A 24089-nucleotide genomic window follows, 5' to 3' on the forward strand; every position below is an offset into this window, starting at 1 on the left:
AATTTGAAAATACACAACCGGAACAAATCTGCCACCTCCTTATAGAGCCCCTCCTCCAACACACACAAACGCGCACATGACCAATGAGAGCACGAGATAAGTTTGTGCACAGATGCAAGGCTGACAGGTTGAGATCATTCCATGGAATATAACAAAAAGTGTTTCTGAAATAAATTACATACCCCACCTTTAACACAAATGTGAGTTAAATCACATTTATAACTGTTAAGAGATAAATACAAATTACTTCAAAAATATAGTTAGAATATAGTTATACAAGTGTGTTAAGCTCATTGTAAAATGACTTAATCATGAGTTTTAATTTGGATTTAGGACAATCAAACATGGTCTGAAATAATGAAATAATTTCTAAATCCGTTTTCAGCCTCTATAAAGTTATACGGATATTCTATGGCAGTTATGATCATGTACCAAATAAAATATATGATGTGAAATGTTAAATTGATCAATGCAGGTGTCTGAAATAATTTTTGTATAAGTAATGTTCATACGGTGCCTTGGCATAATCAGTTTCAAATTCCGATCAAGCCTACACTTCCCATAATGCAAATGGCCTTTCATTTTAACCTGCTTATATCTTAAACTTCACATGCACACAACATTATACAACTGTTTTCACAGAAACTCACATGTGAATCAGAAAATAAGCACACCACGTTTTCCAAAACAAATAATTTAATATATTATGTATAATAATTATATACACAGGTTAACTTAACAAGGCTTTGTACAACTGTTACAAAATTGGTCCACGCACAGTCACCCACGTACATAAAGTCCATGCACAGGGGCACAGAGGACAGACTGTAGATATGATTAAGACAAACAGAGTCTGGGGGGGGGCTGGCAGTTTGGTTCAGCTCCATTTTTATCTTTTTAGACTTAAACAACTAAAGTTTGTTAACGGGAGCAAAGATAGTGAAAACGTGGAAAGGAAGAAGTATCACTCAGGTAAGACTGTGGTGTTTGGATTTAAGGAGCTTATTCACCTACTTCCAACTGCTGCCATGGCGACAGTAACACTGATATAATGTATGAAGTGGAGCCTCACTGTGGCACTAAGTGCACAGGTCACTTCTTGGCTCCATTCTGCTGATATTGTACAAACAGAAAAAAAGATAAATCATTTTGGCATGACGTCGCATAGCTGCCTTAAACGCTCCTGTTAGTTTCCTCTGGAACACACACACACACACACACACACACACACACACACACACACACACACACACACACACACACACACACACACACACACACACACACACACACACACACACACACACACACACACACACACACACACACACACACACACACACACACACACACACACACACACACACACACACAGGCTTACACTTACAGAGAGGCTTACACTTACAGTTTGCATATTTTTACTCACTGAAATATCACTGACCCCATGCACACATGTCTTAGTCATGGAAGTTTTGGCATAATGCCCAAGTCCCATCATCCAGGGGGGTGACTGGGGGTCCCTGCAGGGTGACTGGGGGTCCCTGCAGGACCTCAGGAGGCTTTGGAAGAGCTTTAAAGGGCCGAGCAGTAAACTGAAGCTTCCTCTGAGTCACTGAGCTGCACTCAGGGCGGCAGGTTGGTTGAATATGTTATTTTTGCCCATGTGGGTATTGTCAAAGACATCATAGGAAGACAGCAGCATGTACAGCACTTTGCATAAGACCTGTGGCCGAGTGTCTTCTGGTGAGGCAGCAGGAGATTCATTTCAATCATCTCATATGGCTTTCTCTCATTTCAAACCTCTTTTACATTTACAACTTAAGGGTTTCATTCCAAAAAAATGTTTAAGAAATATATAATATGTGTAGGATGCAGGACTCCCACCTAGTGGTTGTATTAGGAACAGCACTGTAAACGATTGACTGAGATTGTTCCAATCAGAATCTCTTGAGAGATGCTTTAATAACATGGTCACTGTTATTCATTAGTGTATGTTTTTTGTTGTTGTAATTTTAGAGGTTTTACTTCCCTGGAATATATCCAGCCATACATTTGAAAAGACAGATAAATCTGCTCTGCAATTCACTGCATTATTCTTTTTGATATGTAGGTCTGTGTGTCCGATTATGACAATATTTTCTCATCACTCCGTTCACTTCATCTAAAGAGATATTTTGCCACATTTTTCCAAGAATCATTCAATTAAACCACTTTAGGAAACAAGTGTATCTAGTTATATTGTTGTAAAGCCCCTGTCGGACCAGCATTTAAAACAGCAATATTTGGCCATGTCAATGGAATTGTTGTGGAGTCACTAGTTAAATCCTTGAATTCTCACTGGTGACTCTTCAGGTGATGGTCATAAGGATGAGTCAGCTGAGGAGCAGAAGCTACTGCAGATTATCAGCTGGCGCACTTTCCACTTTAAGTCATCCTCTTCTCAACAACTGTGTGAACTTATTGTTCTGTTAGCGACCAAGCTAACTGAAAATTAGCAAGTTACCTAGCTAAGATATCTATTGTGACTGACAAACAGTAGCATGGCTGTTTTTTGTTAGCATGTTAGCTTGTCAGATACAGTATTATATATAACCCTCACCAGTATAGGCGGACATTGGGCAAGATGCTTAACCTTCAATTGCTCTGTGGCATGTCTGCTGGGTTGAAGTGTATGCAAGTCAGCTAAATGACATCTAATGTAATGTACCGCAACTATCTACGACAGTGGTGTGGATCCCACCACACAGACTTTTTCCCTGAGAACTGTGATCAGATTTTTTTGATGTGTAGTTTTCCTAAATACCAGTATATCAGCTTACCTTTTTCAGCCCTAATGTTCTTTTAAAATGTATAACGATATACGATAATAAAATCTAGTTATTTTGTTAGTAAAGGGTTAAAGATGCATAGCTTCGATTTGAGTTGAATAGTGAATCCTATGGGTTTCACATGTTTTAAATGACGGTGGTATCATTTTGGAATGAAACTCTACAGCTGCTCATAATATCAGAGACCCCTAAAGCAACATGCTGTGTGTGGAGGCAGTGACAGGCGCTCCAGTGTTGTGAGTAAAGGGAGGGTGCGTGGTACTGCATTAGTGGATGAGACGGTTAAACGACCACCGTGTGACGCCGCCACGCTCTCGTCTTGTCCCGGGGGGCCAAACCCGACCTCCTCAGGACCACAGGGTGAGCAGCAGGTGAGGACGAGGAAGAGTGAGGGGGAGGATCTATTTCCTGAATTGACCCAGGACCTACAATTAATCCCTGAGGAACCCCAACACGTGCAACCTGACCCGGTGGTCCCTCAATGACCCGGATCACCTCCACCCTCTCTGCTCTCCACCCTCTCACCCTGTCCTCCCCCCTGCCCAGCTCCAGGTCCAGATTCATGGACACAGCTCTGGTCCTCTCCCCTCTCGTTTTCCTGTAGTGGACCGGAGCGGACTGGTTCCAGTCGGGCTGCTGGGTCCCATAAAAGCTCGAAGACTGGTAGAGGCTGGGAAGCCGGGTGGGGCGGATCCAGAAAGGGACTATGGGAAGTCCTCTGGCCTGGTTGTGAGGCCTCACATTGGAAGAAGAAGACTCTGCTGGGGGTCTTGGGTAGGTGGTCTGGTAGTGTTGGCAGTGGAAACTGTTTGGACGAAGCTGCGGCACATTTCGAGGCGGGGTGGTTCTACGCCTACTCTCCTTTTCAAAATGTGTTGCAGCTTTTCCTGCTCTACTCCCCACTTCCTGTTCAGACCCTTCCTCTGCAGCCACAGAATGGTTTCCCTCAGAGGTCTCTCTAGCTTTCACCGCCGTTTCCTCTTCAACCCTTTTTTCTTTTTTAGGGAAGGTATGTTCTCCCATGGCCGCCTCTTCCTTCCTTCTCTCCACTTCCTCCTCCCCCCCCTCCTCCTCTCCTCCCCCGTAGTTGCTGGTTTTGCTGGGCTCGTGCTCGGAGTCCTCGTCGGCGCTGTCGTCCTGCAGTTGGGTGCTCAGGCTTTTCTTACGTTTGCGGGTCACAGCAGAGATTATGGACTTGGGTAGGAAGTCCCTGGCATTCAGGTCCTTTTTGGAGAGTGATGAAAACTGAAAAGGTAAAATCACAGTCACACAGAGGTGGAAGAATAATCAGACTCTGTACTTAAGTAAAAGTAGCAATACTACATTTTAAAAGTACTTTGTTACAAGTAAAAGTCCTGCATTCAAACTCTTAAGCAAAAGTAACAATTTATTGGCATCAAGTTATACTTAAAGGTCACCTATCATGCTATTTTTAGGCAATAGCATAGGTCTCAGATATATAAAAATATATAAAAAACATGTCTATGAAGTGTTTTGCTCAAAATACCAAACAGATCACCCATTCGAGCCATGCCTCATATCCCTCTATTTCACTTCCTGTTTCAAAAGGGCTGATTTTGGGTATAAAGCTTTAAAAAAAAAAAAAATTGATAAAAAAAAAAGGAGGGGGCTGAGCTCATGCGGGAGATTCTACCGGCAGATACTGCGGTGATGAAACGCCATATCATGGATTATCAAGGATTATTTCTGAAACATTATGGAGCTCAATGGCTTTCTCTCTTGCGGGTTGTACCACAAGGTGAGTTCCTTTTTATTTCCTGCTTCTTCACACACATGCTCTGTGCAGTACAGGTTAGCTCTGAGTGTTAGCGACGCTAATGTAAACACAGACCATATTACGTCCAAAACAGTCGGGCATTGTTTCTGATAGCAACGTTTCTGATAGGGCCGTGGGTGTAAAGATGGCCAACATTTCCGATATTACGTCATATCGGACGCAAATCTGGATCAGCTCCGTTGTAGCCCCGTTTTTAGAGATTTGGGTACGGAGGAAAAGAGAGAGGGTTTTATTTTCTGACGCTGCGTGAGTTCCCTGACACACCGGGGACACATCTTTATGTATAAAAGACATCAAAAAGTGCATTTTGCATGATAGGTCCCCTTTAAGTATTAGTGGTAAAAGTACTCCTTATCCGTCGTGGCCCATTTCAGAATAATATATATTGAGTTAATCGGTTACTATTGAGAGGCAAAGTCCCTCCCCTCATGTGACCTTATTTCGGAAAAAGTATTGAAGTCAATGGCGAGAGAAAACTTATCTTTCGATCCCGTTTGAATTGTGCCATGAATTACACATATGATGTTTGTCAATCTTAAAAAAATATTTCCTTGTCAAAAAATCAGTTTGTCGTAAAACTGTTGAAATATAAGACTATGAAAAATACGCAACTAGAAAGACTACAAATCCCAGAGTCGCGTAAATGATGTCATAACTGATGTCATAATTGTTTTCCTCCACTAAATATAAGAGATAGCTAAGATAAGATAACTTTAACAAGATGCCTATGTGCTTTGTACCAGGTTGTTATCATACCAGCAATGGGTCTTGCTCATTCTTTCGCTTCCCGTCTGATGAAAGGACCAGGAGTGGCTGGATCAAGTTAGCTAACTAGCTAATAGCAAGCACGTTAGTTAGCATTACAGCCTTAGCCTTGTCATTTGTATTAGCCTTAACATGAAGTAACATTAAAGGACACCTATCATGCTATATGTAAATGATATATATCTTTTCTTTCTATATTTATACGTTTCTGTTTTCAAAATACCAAACAGATCATGCATTTTAGCCATGCCTCATTTCGCTCTATTTGCTGTTCTCCAGCACTGTTTTTGCAGGGGGCTGATTCTGTGAGCTGCAGCTGACCACGCCCCCCTGCAGGAGAGGGGAGCCGTGCTCTGATCAAGTCAAGAGGGGGAGAAAAATAGATCTCCGTCCTCCGTGTTTTATTATATTATTATATAGAGTCGTTATTCATTTGTTTTAAAGCTCAATAAATAACAAAGAAGACCTTTGACCGGCACTTTTCTAATTTTGTCCGGAAGATTTAAACTTTAACGTACATGTTGACCGGAGAAAGAAAACCTAACTGAAACTCTGCCGCACGGTCCCCTCGTTCCTTGGAAGAGGCGGAGAGGTGGGTGTTTGTCATCTGCTGGTGGACTAACCGGAGAGAATTACAGTGCTTGCCTCGACGGGGAGGGATTGCATTGAATTAAAGCAGCAGGAGCAAACGCTTGCCTCGGGGAGGGAGAAAAAAAGCCACAGCGGAGAATAAACAGAAGGGTAACCATGGTAACTATGCACGGGAAGTCTTCTTCGCTGCTTTTGTGGCAGACTACAGCGCCACTTACAGGCCTGGCATATGTACTACAGCGTCTCCAGCGCTTTCGAGCGGCAATGGCCGGCCGTGGCCCAACCCCATATTCCCCTGATAGGTGGAGAGTTGGCCCAATAGCCGTAGTGCCATCGTCCTGACGTCAGGACAGTGTTCAAATCTGGATCAGTTTTGATCAGATCCGTTGCAGCCCCTTTTTTTAGAGATTTGGGTATGGAGGAAAATAGAGAGGGTTGTGTTTTCTGACACTTGGTGAGTTCCCTGGAACACCGGGGACACATATTCATGTATAAAAGACGTACAAAAGTGCATTTTGCATGATAGGTCCCCTTTAAGTAACCCAAAATGTTAAACAGTAAGAGTAGTAGTCATATTTCGTGAACCCTTTGAAGAGTACTGTCACACCGGTGTGATCATTCTATAATACACCTTTTAAGCCCGGATGCCCCCGGGGGACACATGCTAACGCTAACGCTACATTAGCATCGGCGATCTTTTCTACTTCATGCTATCTGCACAAATGGTTAACATTGAACATTAAAAAGACCAGGCAGTTCAGGGAGAATCGAAGGCAGGCAGCTTTGCATGACATTCTTCTGGACGTGTTTCATTGTGGTGATAGTGAGGGTAGTCAATCCCTTTTTTGGCAAGACAGTAGTGACGACCATCTTGGTGACGTGTGTTGTTGTGCGAGACCAGAGATGTAGTTCATTGAGCGGTTTCACACAAAAAAAGTCTTACTTCACAGTTTTAACGGCAAAACTTCTTTTCTTTAACTTGCAAAATTTACATTTTTAAATTGACAAACATCATATGTGTAATTCGTGGCACAATTAAAACGGGAATGAAAGATAATCTTTCTCTCGCCATTGACTTCAATACATAATTTTTCCAAAATAAGGTCCCATGGAGGTCCACCGGAAAGGGAGGGACTTCGCCTCTCTATTACAGCTGGTAAATGTAGAGCTACATTTTAATAACATTATATTCAGCTGCTGGATAACTTACAAGTTGTTTTAATATTTGATATATATTTTTGTGTTTTGTGCTTATAATCTAAATCTAAAAAGTAACTAGTAACTAAAAGATGTCAAATAAATGTAACAGAGTAAAAAGTACAATTTGAAGTATAAAGTAACATAAACGGAGAATACTCAAGTACAATTTTGAGGTACTTTACCCAAGTACCGTAATGAAGTAAATGTACTTTGTAGCCACTACTGCAGTCGAATAATGGACGCTCCATATTTCATATTCCAGAATCCATTATCCTTTTCCCAGAATAAAGAAGTAAGGGATGTCTTGCTCACCTTGGACTTAAGACAATCGCTGGTGGTGGAATCTATGAGGAGGGAGAGATGGGATTAGAATCATGTTATCCCTGGACACAGGCTGGTAGTAGTGTTAGGGGGGGGGGGGGGGGGTCTAATCACAGCCGAACTCCAGACATTACAGGAGGATTCATCTTCAGAATCAGGCAAACAAACTGTTCTCACTTCTTTGACACTGAAGGTTGCATAAATGACCAGAGTTTACCTTAAACATTAGCAAGTGGTGTGGTGGTACAGAAGTCACGGTTCAGTTCATGTCTGGGTTTAGGATCGCGGTCAGGTGCGGGACAATGGGATATTTGCATTAAAGTTACTTTATTTTGAACCGACAGCAGTGCCAAGTGTCAGAAACAGACATAAAAGCTCTTGTTCGGGGCCCAGCATTTTGGCAATTTTGTTCAAACTTTTTTCTTCATAAAAAGGAACTTTTTAAAACAGTTCTGTGTTCTACTGTACAAACAAACAGTTTCCCAAAAGAGGACTTGGCTTAATGAGCTATCAAACTTTAAAGCATCTCTTATGCTACGTGATGGCCCCAAATGTGTTTCCACTTTTTCTCCTACAACGATGTAACTCAGAGACCCCGTCCTCTCCTACACCACCCTCCCCCCTCCCTGTCACAGCTGAGCAGGACACCAGCGCTGCCGCTTCTTTGATGTTACCATGGTGAGTCGGACATGCACATATTAGCTTGTGGCGCTTGTGAGCTTTGTGCATCATGTGCATCAATCTACACACTGTGTTTTTCATGCACGGGGACCCCTGTACTGTGTCAGCAAGACATGGGCATGACGCTTCAACGGTGGGAAACTCAGACAGACGGAAAGAAAAGGAATCCAAGTGCAATAGAAACACCAAACACACAAGAGGAAGACCTGGTCCTACCGAAGAGGCTGATCCACTGTCTCAGCTACAGAAGAAGAGGGCAGAAAGTCCGGAGAAAAAGAGAGAAAGTTAGAAAGAGTAGGAAACATCATGAGTATACACAGGCAGAGAAATAACTGGAGAGTAAAGAGAGCTACTGGAAAATAAAGAAAGTGAGACCAACTAGTACATTAGGAGTAGAACATAGAGAAGCAATTCAAGATTAAAGTTTAATTGGCATTAGTCATGTAAGGCTTTATCTTTGGTCAACACCAGCAGATAGCAGAAGACCTAGATCAGGGGTCAGTTTAAATAAAACAGATATCATTTCACGAAGCAATTGGCCGGATGTACAGAGGGGAGAGACAGGCTTTGGACTTCTCTTCCAAATCCTTTTTGAACTAATTGAATTTTATTTTGTGAGTGCCCTTTCACAGAAGGCTTTCCAAAAGTTTGTTGGTGTAAAAGCATGTCGAATAGTAACATATTTAATATTTATGCGTATACATTTCTTGATTAAGAAACTATGAGAGCCACATGGGGTTTATAAAGGACGCCACCTGGGACAAAGTGCCCTTTCTTTTCTTTTGTACAGCCCAAACTTGGCACCTTTATCATAATTTCAACTGAGCTGAGTTTTAGTTAAGCAGATATGTGTGATCCTCTCGTAGTAAACATGCGTCTCCCACCTGAGGCCTCCCCCGGCATGCCCGGCCTGCCGATGTTGGACAGCAGATGGTCGATGTTGGGAACAGGTTGCATGTTCCGCTTGTCCTGCGGGGTCCACACACACACACACACACACACACACACACACACACACACACACACACACACACACACACACACACACACACACACACACACACACACACACACACACACACACACACACACACACACACACACACACACCACACACACACACACACACACACACACACACACCCAGAAAGGAAAATAATACCCAAAATAGACGTACATATGAGGACAAACACCCCCTGTATTTATGACATCACTCTGTGGGCTAACATACCTTCTCTTCCTTATCGAGCTCTCCGTCAGTGAAGAACCAGTCATGCTGTTGGAGCAACACAGTATTAGTGATAACACAAACACAGCACAATGCGTGGTGCAGTATTTCTGCATTAGAAGGCAGCTTCTCGATCTTACGTGCAGGATGAGTGTCTCTACTATTTTGTAGCGGTCAGGCATGTGGATGACCATGTCCGTCATGTTGTCCTCTGACGTCCTCACCAGAGTGGGACCGAACACCAGGGCCAGGTTCCTGGGCTCCATCTGGAAATCATCTCCAAGTTAAGATCATGTCTGTCTTAAAGAATGATCGTGTTCCCTTAGAGGCAGGGAGGTTACCTTGTTCTTGTCAGCATTATCTGCCACCTTCTTCAGGTGACCCACTAGGAACTTCAGGGTGTGGTAATAGTAATCTGGGAGGTCATGGAGCTGCAGACGGAAGGACGGATGAATATAGAAATTCAAATATTTATAGTAAAGAAGGGAGAACATATTCATTGTTTTACGACACATACCAGTTTCTTCATGGTCTTCAGTCTGTCCTCTGCATCTTCTATACGGTTGGCATCGATGAAGTCATTATATTTGTCTGTGGACAGAGTAGATGTATGACTACATACAATAAAAGGCTTTTATTTTGTAGCATTCAGTATCATATAGGTACAGAAAGAGGCATTAAATGATGTTTATTTGTATACAAACTGGAAAAAGCATCCAGTTGCAGCCCTACTTTTATAATGTGCACTACAGAGGTTCATTATGATTCCTGCGGCGCTTCACAATAAACTGATGAGAGGACTCACCATCAGTGAAGAGAGGCTCAGGCAGTTTCCGGAGGAATGATTTGAGCAAGCTGCTGATCACGTTCAGGTCCTGCCATCTCTGTTGAGACACAAAAGAGAGGGGTTAGTGTTTTCCATGAAGCATTTACACATAAAACACTCCTAATGTACCTCAATGATTCTTAGTTACGGCTCCAGTTACACATGTACCTCCTCAGCTGTGTTGATGTCCAGGCCCTTGTCCAGATGCTCCTGCAGGTTGGACACCATGGCGTTGTTCCCCGGCACGCGGTAGATCCCGGTGTATTCCAAACCCGTCTCCTCCACCACCCCACAGCACATCTCCACTATCAGAGGGACGAACTGAGGACATACAGGGAGAGAGGGACGCGTCGGAGTTAATGATGGAGGAGTGAAGCAAATAAAGGATGTTTGTGATGAAAGTAAATTGGAAAGGGAGGCAAAAAATAAATGACTTCAGTCAGTGTTGTACATTTAGAAACACAGAGATATGCAGACTTATGAAGTGATGGCTAGCTCAAGTTCACACCCTATTTTTTAGACGATTCATTATTTACTGCCTTTCTTAAACATGTATCATATATTTATAATGTGTCTTTGAAAATTCTACTTTAAAAAATGCAACCTAATACCAGTCTAATGGGTCTGATCCAAAGTTAATACACACTTACCTCAACTTACTAAATGATCCTGATTTGGCTGAAGGGCCCTTTAGGCATGTGACATCACTGAGATGAATTTCTTTCAGTACTGCCTGGTACAGTTGATTATGACATAAATAGTATTCATTCATTCAAAAACTGTATTTTGAGATGTTACATGGCGTTGCTTTCAATATGCAATATATTCAATAGATAGTAAGTTAGAGTCCTGCTTAGTGTCAGCTCAGTTTGTCAGGATTTAATCCTACAATTATTGATAATCTTTTAATTAACCTGTTAAGCCTTGAGCCTGTTTTTCAGGTCTCAGGCTCGAAAATGACATTCCCAGAACAAATGACCATATCTTCCCTTCTAAAAGGGTTAAATTAATAATCTTTTTTCTCAAAGTAATGATAAACCTGTGAGTTGGATGTAGAAAAGTCAGAACAATATAGATGTTTTTTATTTTAAAGAGAATTCAGATTTTACATAGTAAAAAACTGTAAATTATAGTGTCCGTCCAAAAATTCTTTTTTACTTATAGTGAAAACTACCCTTGGATGATGGTAAGGTAGACTAAAAGCTTTAGGAATCCAAAGTACAACATATAATAAGTACCCTGTATCAGGATTGATGCAAAACAAGTGAAATTTGACCTTTTTAGAGAGATTTAGCAAAAAGAAACCACTTCTGGGGTCATTTGGGTGGATTTTCCATATCTCTGGCCCCCCTTGGTCGATTTTGATGGTTGACACCTCTTTCTGACCGTTAGAGCCAATAGAATCGAAGGGGGAGTCCCCCACACACACACGTTGTGAAGAGAAAAGGTGGGGGCTTCGCGCATGTAATTTTGCATCAGAGTGAACCTATCTCTAGCTTTGACATCTGGAAACGGAAAAGCAGTTTTAATGCTTCTGGATTATCAGAAATCATTTCAAAGGGACACAGACACATTGGATTAACCTATGGATTAACTTCAGCAGCGTTGTTATCGTTTTAATGCCATTGAAGACCACTTTGGAGAGACTACAGAGCCAAGGTAAACATGTTAGCATTTTTAGCTACCTAGCGTCACCTGTTTTGATGTCCGTTTTTGCTTATAACGTCGCAAATACATATAATTCAGTGGTAATGTCGGTGTCAATCGATTCTGTGTCACCTCACGATGTGAAACGATGTATTGGATGTGGTGAAAAGATAAATAATAAGGTTTTGTGAGTGATTTTCGGTGCAGTAAGGTGTTAGCATTTTTCGCTCGTTGCTAATTCAGAGGCTCAGTGTTAGCATTGTGGGTTTTCTTTTGAAAAATAAATAAAAATGATCAGTTAGATGAGTTTCTTCCCGTTACATGGATATAAAACATTCATAGTTTATTAAATGAACATGCCCTCAGACACTGTTTCCTGCAAGATGTTGCGACAGTGCCCCAGTACCGGGGTCTCTCGGGCTTAACAGGTTAAAGAACTTTAGGGTTTCTTTCAGTAATTACTTATGAATTGATCTTCCGAATATTATATATTATATAATATAGGTTCTCTTTTGTTGTTTGTCATGTCTCCATTCAGAACCCGAAACAAAGACATTTATATCTGGGTACTTCTTTAAAGGAAGAAAGATCACAAAGCCTGTGGGGGGGCAGTTCTCTACCTCTCTCAAGTCAAAAATGTTCTTGTCTCACTCTGATTGTCCAAGAGGGGAAAACCACAAGCTGCTCTCACAATTCTTAATTAAGAGCCAACAGGTGATCTTAATCCCCTCCAATCCGCTCAGGGAATTGTAACATTCAGTAAAAGGAACGGAGAAAAGGGAAAGTACCAAATAATGAGGGACTGCTACAGAATGACATTATTTTTGAAGACAGCGAATTCCTGTCATGTTTAGGCTCTGAGCCATGTTAATGTGGTTGCTCATATTTCATCCTGAAACACTGAAGGCTCACTTTGTGGTTGACAGCAGGCTGACAGTCCTCCAGTCTCACACCAAAAGCCTTCGGACTGCCCGTCTTCTTCGCCTTCTTCATGATGTTGATGCCCCACAGTGCCTTGTTGTCATCTGCACACACACACACACACACACACACACACACACACACACACACACACACACACACACACACACACACACACACACACACACACACACACACACACACACACACACACACACACACACACACACACACACACACACACACACACACACACACACACACACACACACACACACACACACACACACACACACACACACACACACACACACACACACACACACACACACACACAAAGTGATGATTCGAGGTTCATCATCAGAAGCTATAGTGTAGATTTATAACAAGATGCAGTGCCAATCATACTCTGAATTATTACTAAAATTCAGGCAAATGCTAACGGTAAATTACATTTGAATTAGAAACTAACCATAAGTCTTTATGTCCGCATCCAGGTATGTTTTAAAGTAGGCTAAATGTACAGATGATTCATGTTTGCTTTCAAATGGATTTCCCCACATAAAAGATATAAAGTTAATATGAAGGCTTGAATCTACTCTTTCTCCCTCATTGAGATGTGTACTGGTACCATTCCTTTTGGTACCAGCACACATCAGAGCCCCCCTGTGATCCCTGCCAGCCCTCAGCACTCTCTGTCCTCTGGGTGCATGGTGGACTCAGACCAGGTCATGTCGGGACTCACCAGTTCTGGCCCGGTTCACTGAGGCGTTGTCAGTCTTAGCCAGCAGGAAGGGAGGTATCATGCGATGTGCTCTGGGAGAGGAGTCAGGCTTACTGCCTGTCAGACTGCACCCAGGGAGACAAACCAAGACAGAAGAACATCAAGTACGCTGTGATTAGAAGAGGTGTGAAGAGGACGTTTATACAGATTTCAGTAAAAATATCTTTCAGTTCTTTATAGAAATTGAATGATGACCTCAGATGTATGAATAAAAACACGATGGGGGTTGTTTTATTTTTGGTTCATGGTATCTGCTCTCACAGTTATTGCCTCGGACAGGCCTCCAGCCCTGAGCAATAGAGACCCTCCTCACACAGAGGATAAGGGACAGTGGCGGTCTGATCATAGAGCTGACCTGTGTTTCCTGTAGTCGTTCAGCTTCTTGTTGATGAGAGCTTGTCCTGAGAAACCGATCTCCTAGAGAAAGAGGAGGGGACAGAAGAGGTCAGTATGTGTGTGTTTGTGTACATTCCATGAGAGTATGTGTGTATGAAGACCCCACCTCGTTGCCGGTCTTGCTGTTCTCCCTGATGACCCTGATCCAGGCCAGCATGTCGTCCTGATCCTCGGCCTGCAGCAGGTACTCGCAGAAGTCCTGCGTGGTGAGCCTCAGGGTGTGCTTCCTCTTGGTCTCACTGTAAGCGATGTCGATCAGGCAGCCGCGGATGCTGATTGGAGGATGTTCGTCCTGGCCGGGCCCCGCCCCGTGCAGGACGGCCTCTCGCTTGTCCTTGTAGAGGAAGAGCGAATGGGAGCGCAGCACGGAGAAGACGCGCTTCCATGGTCGCATGCCACCTCCTACTTTCTACAGCAAGGAAATACAGAGACAACAGTCATCCCATCGTTGCATAGCAATACTAACTTTACTTGGTAAAAGTTACAGAGAGAAATGTGTAATCAGGTTATCAATACATTGAGTTCAAATTGATCAATGCCGGATCAAATGTTAAAATACATTATGAAATAAAGAAGGACATGTCCTGCACACGGCACACATTATATTCATGAAACAATAGCCTCTCTTAATGAAGAATACTCCTTTAGTTTGGATTTAAGGAGTTAACCAGGATTGTTCTTTGCATCCCAGTGCCAAAGTCGTTGCAGTAAAATGAGCGAACGTTTAGAATTTCTGCTCTGGGAAATGTTCATGTTTAATGTATTTGAGTCCTGCCCAGTTAAATCCAGAACACTTATGTGCAGAATTGGGTGATGAAAGCAGTTTCACAGCTGGAAGGCAGAACTGAACTGCGATGAGGTTACTCTTGTCTGCTTCACGTGCAAAACATTAATCAAACTTCAGCATTTTTCTTTCCTATAATTTCTTGTTTTTCTTTGCATATAAAGTATTGAGAAATTGAGGGGTGTGTTACCTTCCCCTTCTCGGTGAGGATCTGTTTGCAGTGCAGCCAGCCCTCCCTGCGTATGTCGCTGAAGGTGATGGTTCCCAGCTCGGAGGTGGAGTGGCGTTTGGAGCGGGCCTCCTCCTGAGCTCGCAGGCTCTCCAGAGACTGAAACACAACAAGGGTTATTATGGGGTGCACACCACACCGTTTGTTTGGAAATAGAAATATAAAGTACAAATATACAGTAGCACATGTTGAGCACTTACCCCATCAGTGAAAAAGCTCTTGACCCTTTTTGGTAGTTTGCTGTGAAACAGAACGGACAAGAGTCACACAAACAGAACTTGTAAAGACATGGGAAAAATACATACTCAATGGTAAATATAAGTTTTGACAACTAAAATAAATCAAACAAAACATATTAGTAACTATAAAAACAACAAATGTCAATAACAAAAAAAAACGGAAATGACATCATTGCATTTCCCCTATTCACAATGTTGTTAAGAAAAGGCAATATGCAATATAGGCTCTTTGTACCTAACAAATACACTATAAACTGTGAAACTTGGACCAGTTTAAATCTATTATGCTTGGTGTTTACTTCAGAAAACTTGAAGTGATCAATGATCCTGTGTCACTGTGAAGGCTCTGCGGCACACAATGTTTAACACTACTCATTTCTGACACTATATGGAATAGTAAAGAATGCAGTTTTTAAATGGCCCTTTGAGTTCTTACGAGAAGACACGGCCTTCCTCCCTGAAGGTGTTGAGACCCTCGTCACAGGACTTGGATCTCTCTGTGGTGATGGCCAGCAGGTAGGAGGAGCGGCGACTTTTAATACTCCCTGAAGAGAGACAAGAGGAGTTAGAGAGGGGAGGAGGAGGAGACTAAGATGTATTTTATAATGAATGGTAGTGACATGTGACACAGAGGCAGGGTACACAATATGTTATTTATGGTGGGGAAATGTGAAGCTGATTTTAAACTTTGACATAAGGAACTAAAGGCTTAGTTCTCAGAGTTTTACATTAAAATAAATCAATCCAACAAGAGTTTGAATGAGTGAAAAATATTTGTGGATACATGTGCAGCAGTGTTTTTAGATAGCAGTGTACTCCTTTAAAATGAGAATGAGGCTGAGACTAGACATATATATATATATATATCTATTCTGCATGCATTACATAACTTCATCTTGATTCAAATGAATTAAGCAAACAATGGCAGTGATGTTGGTCAATGTCAGACATACGAGATATTGATCTGGCTCTGTGAGAAGCTTTTCAGTATTGAGAGTGAGACTCACTGAGGTTCTGAGAACAAAGTGTGACAAAGGGGGAGATGGAGGAGAGGGTGGGGGAGACAGACAGGGTGGCCACAGTGGAACTGGACACAACAGAGCAGGCAGGAACATAGCAGGCCTGCAGGTCAGAGCCGGGGCTGCTGGGATCATCTGAGGCCGCCACAGGAGAGAGTTACAGAGACAGACAACACAACTAACACTCTCTCAGGGTTAACTGACAACAAACATACACTTGACATGTTAACATTGAAAATGTTCTAAGACTTAACTGAATGTAGTGAGGGTACATATGACACACACTGACTGGTATTAACACACAGAAATGTTGAGTTGGGTAGAAACACACCAGGTCTCACGTCTTTCTATTTATCATTTTTATATTCATGTAATATAAGAATGTATTATCAGCGTTATTCTGCACAATAATCAATAACTCATCTTAACTTTTTCTATTGTTTTCGTGTTTTTTTTCATGTTCGTACATTTTATAGTTTTCCTTGTAAAGAAAACGTGTTATTTGCTTCTGTTCAAAATGTTTATGAATATAACATTACATTCCAAATGTATATTTATGTAAAAATGTCGTAATTGTACAAACCTTGGGCAGCACTGTGTGTCATTAGGTCATGCCAATAAAGCTATTTGAATTGAATTGATTATTGGGACATGTAGTGGTGAGTGTGACATCTTCTGACAGCTGTTGCCACAGTAACAGTGACTCACCTATGAATGGGATGGAGGACAGAGAGTTGTATGCATGCTGTGCCAGGCTACCGTTAGCCCTGCGGGTGGGGGTCGGCCCCCCAGAGACAGGAGAGGAGGTCCCTCGTGACGGTTCCAGACCAATGGGCTCTGGTGGCTCTGCTGGGGGGGGGTAGTGGGGGTGTTGGGCGGCCTGAACAGGAGTTCTGCGGCCAGAGGGGGGCTTCTGCCTCAGCACCACCTCCTGGTTCAGAGAGACGGGGGAGAGGAGCTCCCGGTCCTCCCCCAGGCCGGCTCTCTCCTCGTCTGACGCAGACAGGGCGGGGGTGGACTGGGGCCTGGGGACCAGAGCCCCCTCACAGTCTTCAGGGCTCCAGGTGAGGTGGGGGCCGCTGTAGCTGGGCTCTCTGAAGGAGTGGGCCTGCTGGAGGGGGTGTCCGGCTTTGCGGGAGAAGGAGGGGCTGTAGCTCCTGTAGCCCACCAGCTCCTCCTCTTTAACGCGCCGGGTCTGGGGCTCAGCTACCTGCCCCCCCCGCCTGCCGCTGGGAGGCACTGTGGAGGAGGCAGTGATGGGGGGGGACGCTGTGGTTTGGTGCTGATGCCCCGCTGACATTTTCTGCTCTCTGGAGTTAGCAGTCTGGGGTCCATGTGGGGGGGGTTCATGGCGTGCTGACACCAGAGCGGAGGCCTGGGCCAGGGTCTCCACGGAGCGGCCGTAGTTGTGCTCGTACTCTGCGTACGCTGCCAGCAGGCCCTCTGAGCAGGACCGGCTGCTGGGGCCCGACAACCCCCCCAAGCCCCCCAGCCAGTAGGAGTCATGGGAGGCAGCGGCTGCCTGCTGGTGGCTCAGGAGGGCCTCTCTCCTGCGCTGCTCTGCAGAGGGGACGGAGCCCGGTGTGGGTCCCGGGCCGAGGGCCAGCCCCAGCCCCAGCTCCGCTAAACAGTCCTGAGAGATGCTGCGGTGGCGGGGGGGGGATGTTCTCCGCCGCCTCGGCCTGGCTGTAGTACCAGTCCGACAGAGCCTGGTGGCACAGAGAGTCTGCGTGGGAGCGGGCGGGGGCCGGCAAGCTGCTTTTCCGTGGGGGGGGGCAGGGTGGCGGAGGCGATGGCAGCGTTGTGGTTAGCAAAGTGAAAGTCCAGTGCACTGAGGGCCGAAGAGGAACGGCCCCGGGGCCGCGCGGGAGGCGGGATGTGGCTGCTGGCATCTTCAGGACCCCCGGGCCAGCCGGAGGCGGGGGTAGGTGCAGCGGGGGGGCGGTTGTCCAGTGGAGAGGCGCCGGGGCCGGGGCGGCACTGCCAGTTGTCCAGGGGACTGTGCAGGCTGAGGCCGGGCTGGGGGGACGGGGGGCCGGGCTTAGAGGTGGGGTAACAGAGGGGGGGGGGCACAGGGAGGTTCTGAGCCTCGCCCACATACGGCTCGTTGCCTTTCAGGTAGGCGTCCTGCGAGTACGCCTGAGGAGAGGACCACAGCGTCAGACAGGACGGAGAGGGGACAAACAGGGGGGGCACAGCTGAGGGCGGAGAGGTGCAACATGCAGCTGTATTTATTTATTTAGTTCTGATAAATAAATACGGTACCACTTTACAAAATCCTTATAAAACAACCAACACCGGAACATTCATTCCTTATTGTTAATTTGGCACGGTTTAATACTGTAATAGTTGAAGTAAACCTATTCAAAAATATAAGCTATCTGTTTAGGCCATTTCGGATCCAGAAAATGTCAGAAGTGGTTTCAGAATCTTCAATATTTCAAATCTTCCAAGCCATTTTTAAACTATATCAGGCTAAAATGCTAATTAATGCAACTTATGCTAATTGTGCAAATTGCCCAACATATACAGGTTAGCATCGGGCATGTGCTGGGGACTCACACTTTACATTTTTATAATAGAACTTTGGGGTACTCAACATTTCTGGGTTCAAAATGCTGGCAACTAGACTATAATGTAAGCTTGGTATTATCTTTTGACTGTTTCAAAAGACAACTAAATTAATATTGATAAAATGATATTCTGCTTTAATTATTTGATATCCCACTTCATCGTATTTCTAAATGGTATTATGATTATAATAAAAATAAGAATGAAGTGTTGTGACCCTTATGTTGGTTGTACATATAGATATTCTTCCCATCTGTACAAACTAATGTTGTTGTTTTCTGATTTATAACCAAATAATCCAAATATCTGTAGTTTAACTAAATAAGTAGCTGCATGAATTATAATAACAATTCATAATGGCTGCCATCATGCGAACAGCCTAGCTAGCTGTGACTTAACTCAGTTATAAGGTGAAAGCATGAAGGAAGAGAAAAAAGAAGAAAGTTAATACTCACACTTACCAACTGCAACACGTCCTCATCTTTGGGCATGATGGAGAGTTCCAGAATGTTTTCACTGGAGGAAAAATATCCAAATATACGAACAAAATAAATACCAGATCAGATTGAACATAAAAATGGAATTCATTAAGACTAATGTCCCACCTGTTTTGGATGAGTGTGATCACCTGAGAGTAGGTTTTACCCAGAATGCTCTGCCCATTCACCTTCACCAGCCTGTCCCCTGCACAACACACACATTCAGAATCAGGGTGAAACATGTGTTAGAGGGAGATTGACCCTGAGGAGAAGCAATCAAGCTTTTAGAAGAATAAAACAAGTAAGTGCTCCGTTATTATTTCCATGCACTTAACCTTCTTATCATCATCATGTTGAGTTTCCCTGACAAATAATTGATATACTATATTAATTATTTGTAGTTGCTTAGTACACAGTGCTTTATGTGCTTTCTATAACTCTTTTTAGGAGAATATTCAGAGTAACATTTAGCCTGCTTCACCCCTGACCACAGCCAGCATCACCAGTGTAGCTGGGTGTGGTCAAAAGTGTGATGTGTGACCTATCACCACTCCTAACAGTGAGGTCACAGGCCTGGACATTACTGCAGCAAGGTGAGAAGTGTGTTCAATTACTCTCAAAGCAATAATAAGAGGGCAGCCTGTATGAAGCCTGAGTGAAGGAACAGAGGGAACACAAAGTCTATAAAGTACTTGCTGCTGCTCCTTAATTGTATTTCTGTTAGCACTCTGTAATAACTGCAGGTGAAGTGACACCTTATTATGAAGCTTGACAGTCAGGGGACACACAAGTCTTCCATTTGTTTCCTCACATATGAGTGTGTGTCTTTTACCTGTACAGAGTCCAGCTTGTTGAGCAGGCCCATTGTCTTTCACACTCTTCACAAAGATGGTGTCCATCGGCTCCAAACGAGACCGGGGACATCCTGCTGAAACACACACACACACAGAGACACACATCATTGTTTCTGATGAGTCCCAAAGGCATGTAGAGACACTGTATCAACTGTGATACTGATTCAATAACAGTTTCAAAAAGAAAGTCCAACTTGTAAAGTAGCAGAAACATGAAGCACTCACCTTTTCCATTTGCATTTCCATTCTCTTCATCCTGTGGGAGAAACAGAGCAGGTGTGAGAGGAGGACCACAGGGGGGGGGTGGTGCAGAAAATAATTACAGTGCAGCGTGGGATATGAATCATTATTTGATTAAATAGAAAGCAGTGGCAAAAAGAAAAGTCTTTAGCCTGGATTTAAAAAAGGTGAGAGTTGCAGCGGTGAGCATTAAATATTATGCTTCCTGCGATTTGAATATTGAAAGATTCCAAATTGTGATTTCTAAAACTTGTGTGTGTGTGTGTGTGTGTGTGTGTGTGTGTGTGTGTGTGTGTGTGTGTGTGTGTGTGTGTGTGTGTGTGTGTGTGTGTGTGTGAGGCTCTGATGCTATGCTGAGTTAGCTCATTCCTGACTGGACACAAAGGGCTCTGCTCCAACACAGAGGTATGCTGCAGCTTCTCTCCTGTCACACAGTCTAAAGCACCTCAGCACAGTGTGTAGCTTAGAGTTTGGATCACATAAATACACCGTACTCAATCATCCTATCTGAGGTCAACTTTGCTTCTCTGATCAGCTTTTTGACATGACAGCATACACAGAATGACACAACACACACATACATATTGCTAATATTGGAAAGTGTTAATTCTACTATAGGTTTTACTAATGCTGTGACACATTTCTAAGATGTCACATGTCAAAGATTTGAATATAAAGTCAGTGTAATGGGTCAAATAGCTCTGTCGTGAGGTAAATAACCTCAATATGCATTCAAAATAAGCTTTATGTTGCTAATAAGCTATAATTAAAAAGTAAATGTGCTGTAAATCCAGCTGACTGTTGACATGTATGTCTAATAGAAACCAATGTCCAATATCCATCTGTACAGATCTCCAATTTTAAAAGGGAGTTTCACGTCTGTGTCTTCCATTCATACTAATACATTTCTCAACCCAAGCAGCTTGAACTGCTTTCTAAATTTGTCATATTCAACTTAAATATAAACCCATTTGTATCATGGCTAAACAGCAGATAGGGCTCACCTTGAGACTGTGGATGGAGGACTCGGGGGGGTAGACGATGAAGTGGCGCAGCGTGAAGCCAAATCCCTGCGAGTTCTTCGGGACATAAATGGCCCGGGGGCCATGCCACGACACGCCCTCCACCTCACCCGACGACAGCGGCCGGCGCCTGTTCTCATTGGACGACACCATGCCATCTCTCCGTCCTTTAGCCTTTTGAGAAGAGAAGGAGGAGAATATGTTCACATCAATAAGTCTTAACATGCCTTTTTTTCTTCTTGGTAAGACCTCAACACTGACAAAACTTTACCATGTGGATCTTAAAGTACATGTGTGGTGTGTCGGTGAACTCAGCCATGGATGAATGCATTTAAGAGCAGAGAAAGTGGGCGGCCCGTTGTATCAATGTCAGGAATTTCTTGGAGACTTCCTCTCTCTAAAGAGGAAGCTCTATTTCCAACAACAACCCCACCTTTAATCACATTTATTACCTCGAGCCAACAATGGAAGAGTTACAAATATATACTCTCTATAAATAACATTCATGGAATAACAGGAAATGATTATGGCTCATAATCACAGATATGGAAAGCAGACCAGATGACCAGCAGCAAAAAGAGCAGCAACATCCCAGAGTGTGTGATTAAAAATATCCAGTGATATTTCAGCCTGGTCCCAATCCCAGGTCAACAACACACAGCAGCGAAACCAAAACATATACTAAACATGGTACACTTTAAAGAGATGCACAGGGCTTTCAACCATCCTCAATATAAACCTCAGCGACATTATCAGACATGCTAGGATAGTGCTCCTGCCTTGCACAGATAGACCTCAAAGGGGGCTTGAGCACACGCCCTTTTGTCCTCCGGTTAGAGAAGTGCACTTTACAATACTTTTTTTTTTTTACCTTGTATCTGACTAGCGTGTGGAGTGTAATCTGCCTGCATTCTGATTGGCTAAAGCACTTCGGTTTGATTTACCCTTTGTGACCTGGTTTGTGCGCAAAATAATGTATTGATCATTAATCAACCGGCACGAAGCAATGTTTGAAGCAACCTCAGTCGTGGTTTCATTTCAAAATCCCTTCAACGCTGTCACAAAAGTAGTCATTCCAGGCATGTATTTATTTAATTAGTATTCCAAGCCTGGAAGCTATAGTTCAGCAAATCCAGCAGAAAACAACAGGAAGTCTGTTTATTAAGACAGGAAGTACATGGTCATGATAAAATGCTTCCAAGGAAAATAGGGAAGAGACAATCAGTTAAAAAAAAGAAAATGCATTACTTTGTCAAACTAGTATCAAGCATTTATATGAGAAGCATTGTTAGTTGTTGTGTTGGCCCCCTTTTTCTCACCAGACCATGACTTAGTGTCAGTGAACGGACAGAATGTGTTGGTGGACAGACCTGCATAGTGTGCTGAATACAATCTGTTATTTATAATTTGAGGTTTAAACTTCAGACTGACTCGTTCAAACTTGTTTAAGGACTTTTATAGCATCATATAACATCATTGTTGAAACTAAATGAAATTCCTATAAATTGATGCCATTTAAATCTTCTATTTTAATTTCTAAATAAGCTTACCTTTTTCCTTTACCTGACCACCCACCCACACCCACACAGATTCAACATAACAGAGTATTTCATACAAAATCCTGATTTTCTTTGCCAGCTAACAGTTAACAGCTATTTCACTCATTAAATGGTAAAAACAATTTGTAAACCAACAATCGTTGACCTTTCACCATTGTAACCCATTCATTATAAGTAAATGTAATTAAAGCATGCTGTTGTTGGATGTATTCTGCCCTCTCACCCCAGATCACAGTCCTTATGTAACCCGAACACTCGGCCTGATTGTGCAGCTCTTTTAGGACAACGAGCGATTGCTGTGTCGACTCAAATATAGCTCTTCATTACCGTGGCCCACTCACTCAATATACTCTCTGTTCTGTTTACTCCACTTCATTTAATTTCGCTCACTTGGGTCTAGTATTTAAATCGCAGACCTTTACTGTTGGGTACTAAAATGATTCATGTGACATTCAGACCTCAGCAGAATGAGCTGAAGTGAGAGAGAAAAAGACACACATCCACCCTGAGATAACACAAACGCACAGATTCACACACAACAGTCCCTCTATCAGCATGTAAACAGAGAGAATCTGTATGATCCTTCATGCATACTTGAGCAGCTGCTGTTAAAGCACAACCACACACACCCACGAGTGCATACAGGATTTTTAAAGATTTATATAAAGCTGAATCTCTGCGTAGAGGGCATCAGCCTCATCTCTCTTCCCCTTTATAGTCAACAGGCCCCCTCAGTGCGAGGGCAAGACACTTCACCTGAATTTGCTCCTGTGGGTATTGTCCACAGTACATGACTATTACATGTATGTATGATATGTATGTGTAATGTGTATTTGTAAGGAGCGCTTTGAGAGTCATTGAAAAAGCGCTATAATAAATATCAGGATTATTATTATTACATTACATAACACCTAAAGGATGCGCACAGATATGGCATGACACACACCCTCCAATAAACCAACCCCCACGTGCTGACTCTTCTAAACAGTAGCTGATGACAGGCTGGTTAGAGCTATTCTCTATCCTGACACAGGCTGAAGTCACAGCTGAGGTTAGCAATAGCATCCACTCTGGCTCCCTGGGATTAAAAGCACAAATGGTGTAAAA

At 43.2% G+C, this 24089-nt stretch overlaps 1 protein-coding gene across 1 annotated transcript in view; it reads right to left on the reverse strand.

The window, feature by feature from the left end:
- Window positions 1-1326: 1326 nt before the first annotated feature.
- The window catches only part of LOC117474134 (rho GTPase-activating protein 23-like), a 53515-nt gene continuing 30752 nt past the window's right edge, over window positions 1327-24089 (reverse strand). The window contains 25 exon segments of the mRNA XM_034120177.1: window positions 1327-4073; window positions 7495-7526; window positions 9069-9153; window positions 9416-9460; window positions 9553-9678; window positions 9754-9843; window positions 9930-10003; window positions 10218-10296; window positions 10407-10559; window positions 12798-12910; window positions 13552-13655; window positions 13946-14007; window positions 14093-14395; window positions 14961-15098; window positions 15200-15239; window positions 15675-15783; window positions 16246-16392; window positions 16966-17923; window positions 17925-18032; window positions 18034-18396; window positions 19284-19344; window positions 19434-19512; window positions 20140-20232; window positions 20387-20417; window positions 21406-21597. Of these exon segments, the coding sequence (XP_033976068.1) occupies window positions 3111-4073; window positions 7495-7526; window positions 9069-9153; window positions 9416-9460; window positions 9553-9678; window positions 9754-9843; window positions 9930-10003; window positions 10218-10296; window positions 10407-10559; window positions 12798-12910; window positions 13552-13655; window positions 13946-14007; window positions 14093-14395; window positions 14961-15098; window positions 15200-15239; window positions 15675-15783; window positions 16246-16392; window positions 16966-17923; window positions 17925-18032; window positions 18034-18396; window positions 19284-19344; window positions 19434-19512; window positions 20140-20232; window positions 20387-20417; window positions 21406-21597 (4548 nt within the window). The 3' untranslated portion in view covers window positions 1327-3110.

This window comes from Trematomus bernacchii, unplaced genomic scaffold, assembly GCF_902827165.1.
Source record: "Trematomus bernacchii unplaced genomic scaffold, fTreBer1.1, whole genome shotgun sequence".
Lineage (NCBI taxonomy): Eukaryota > Metazoa > Chordata > Actinopteri > Perciformes > Nototheniidae > Trematomus > Trematomus bernacchii.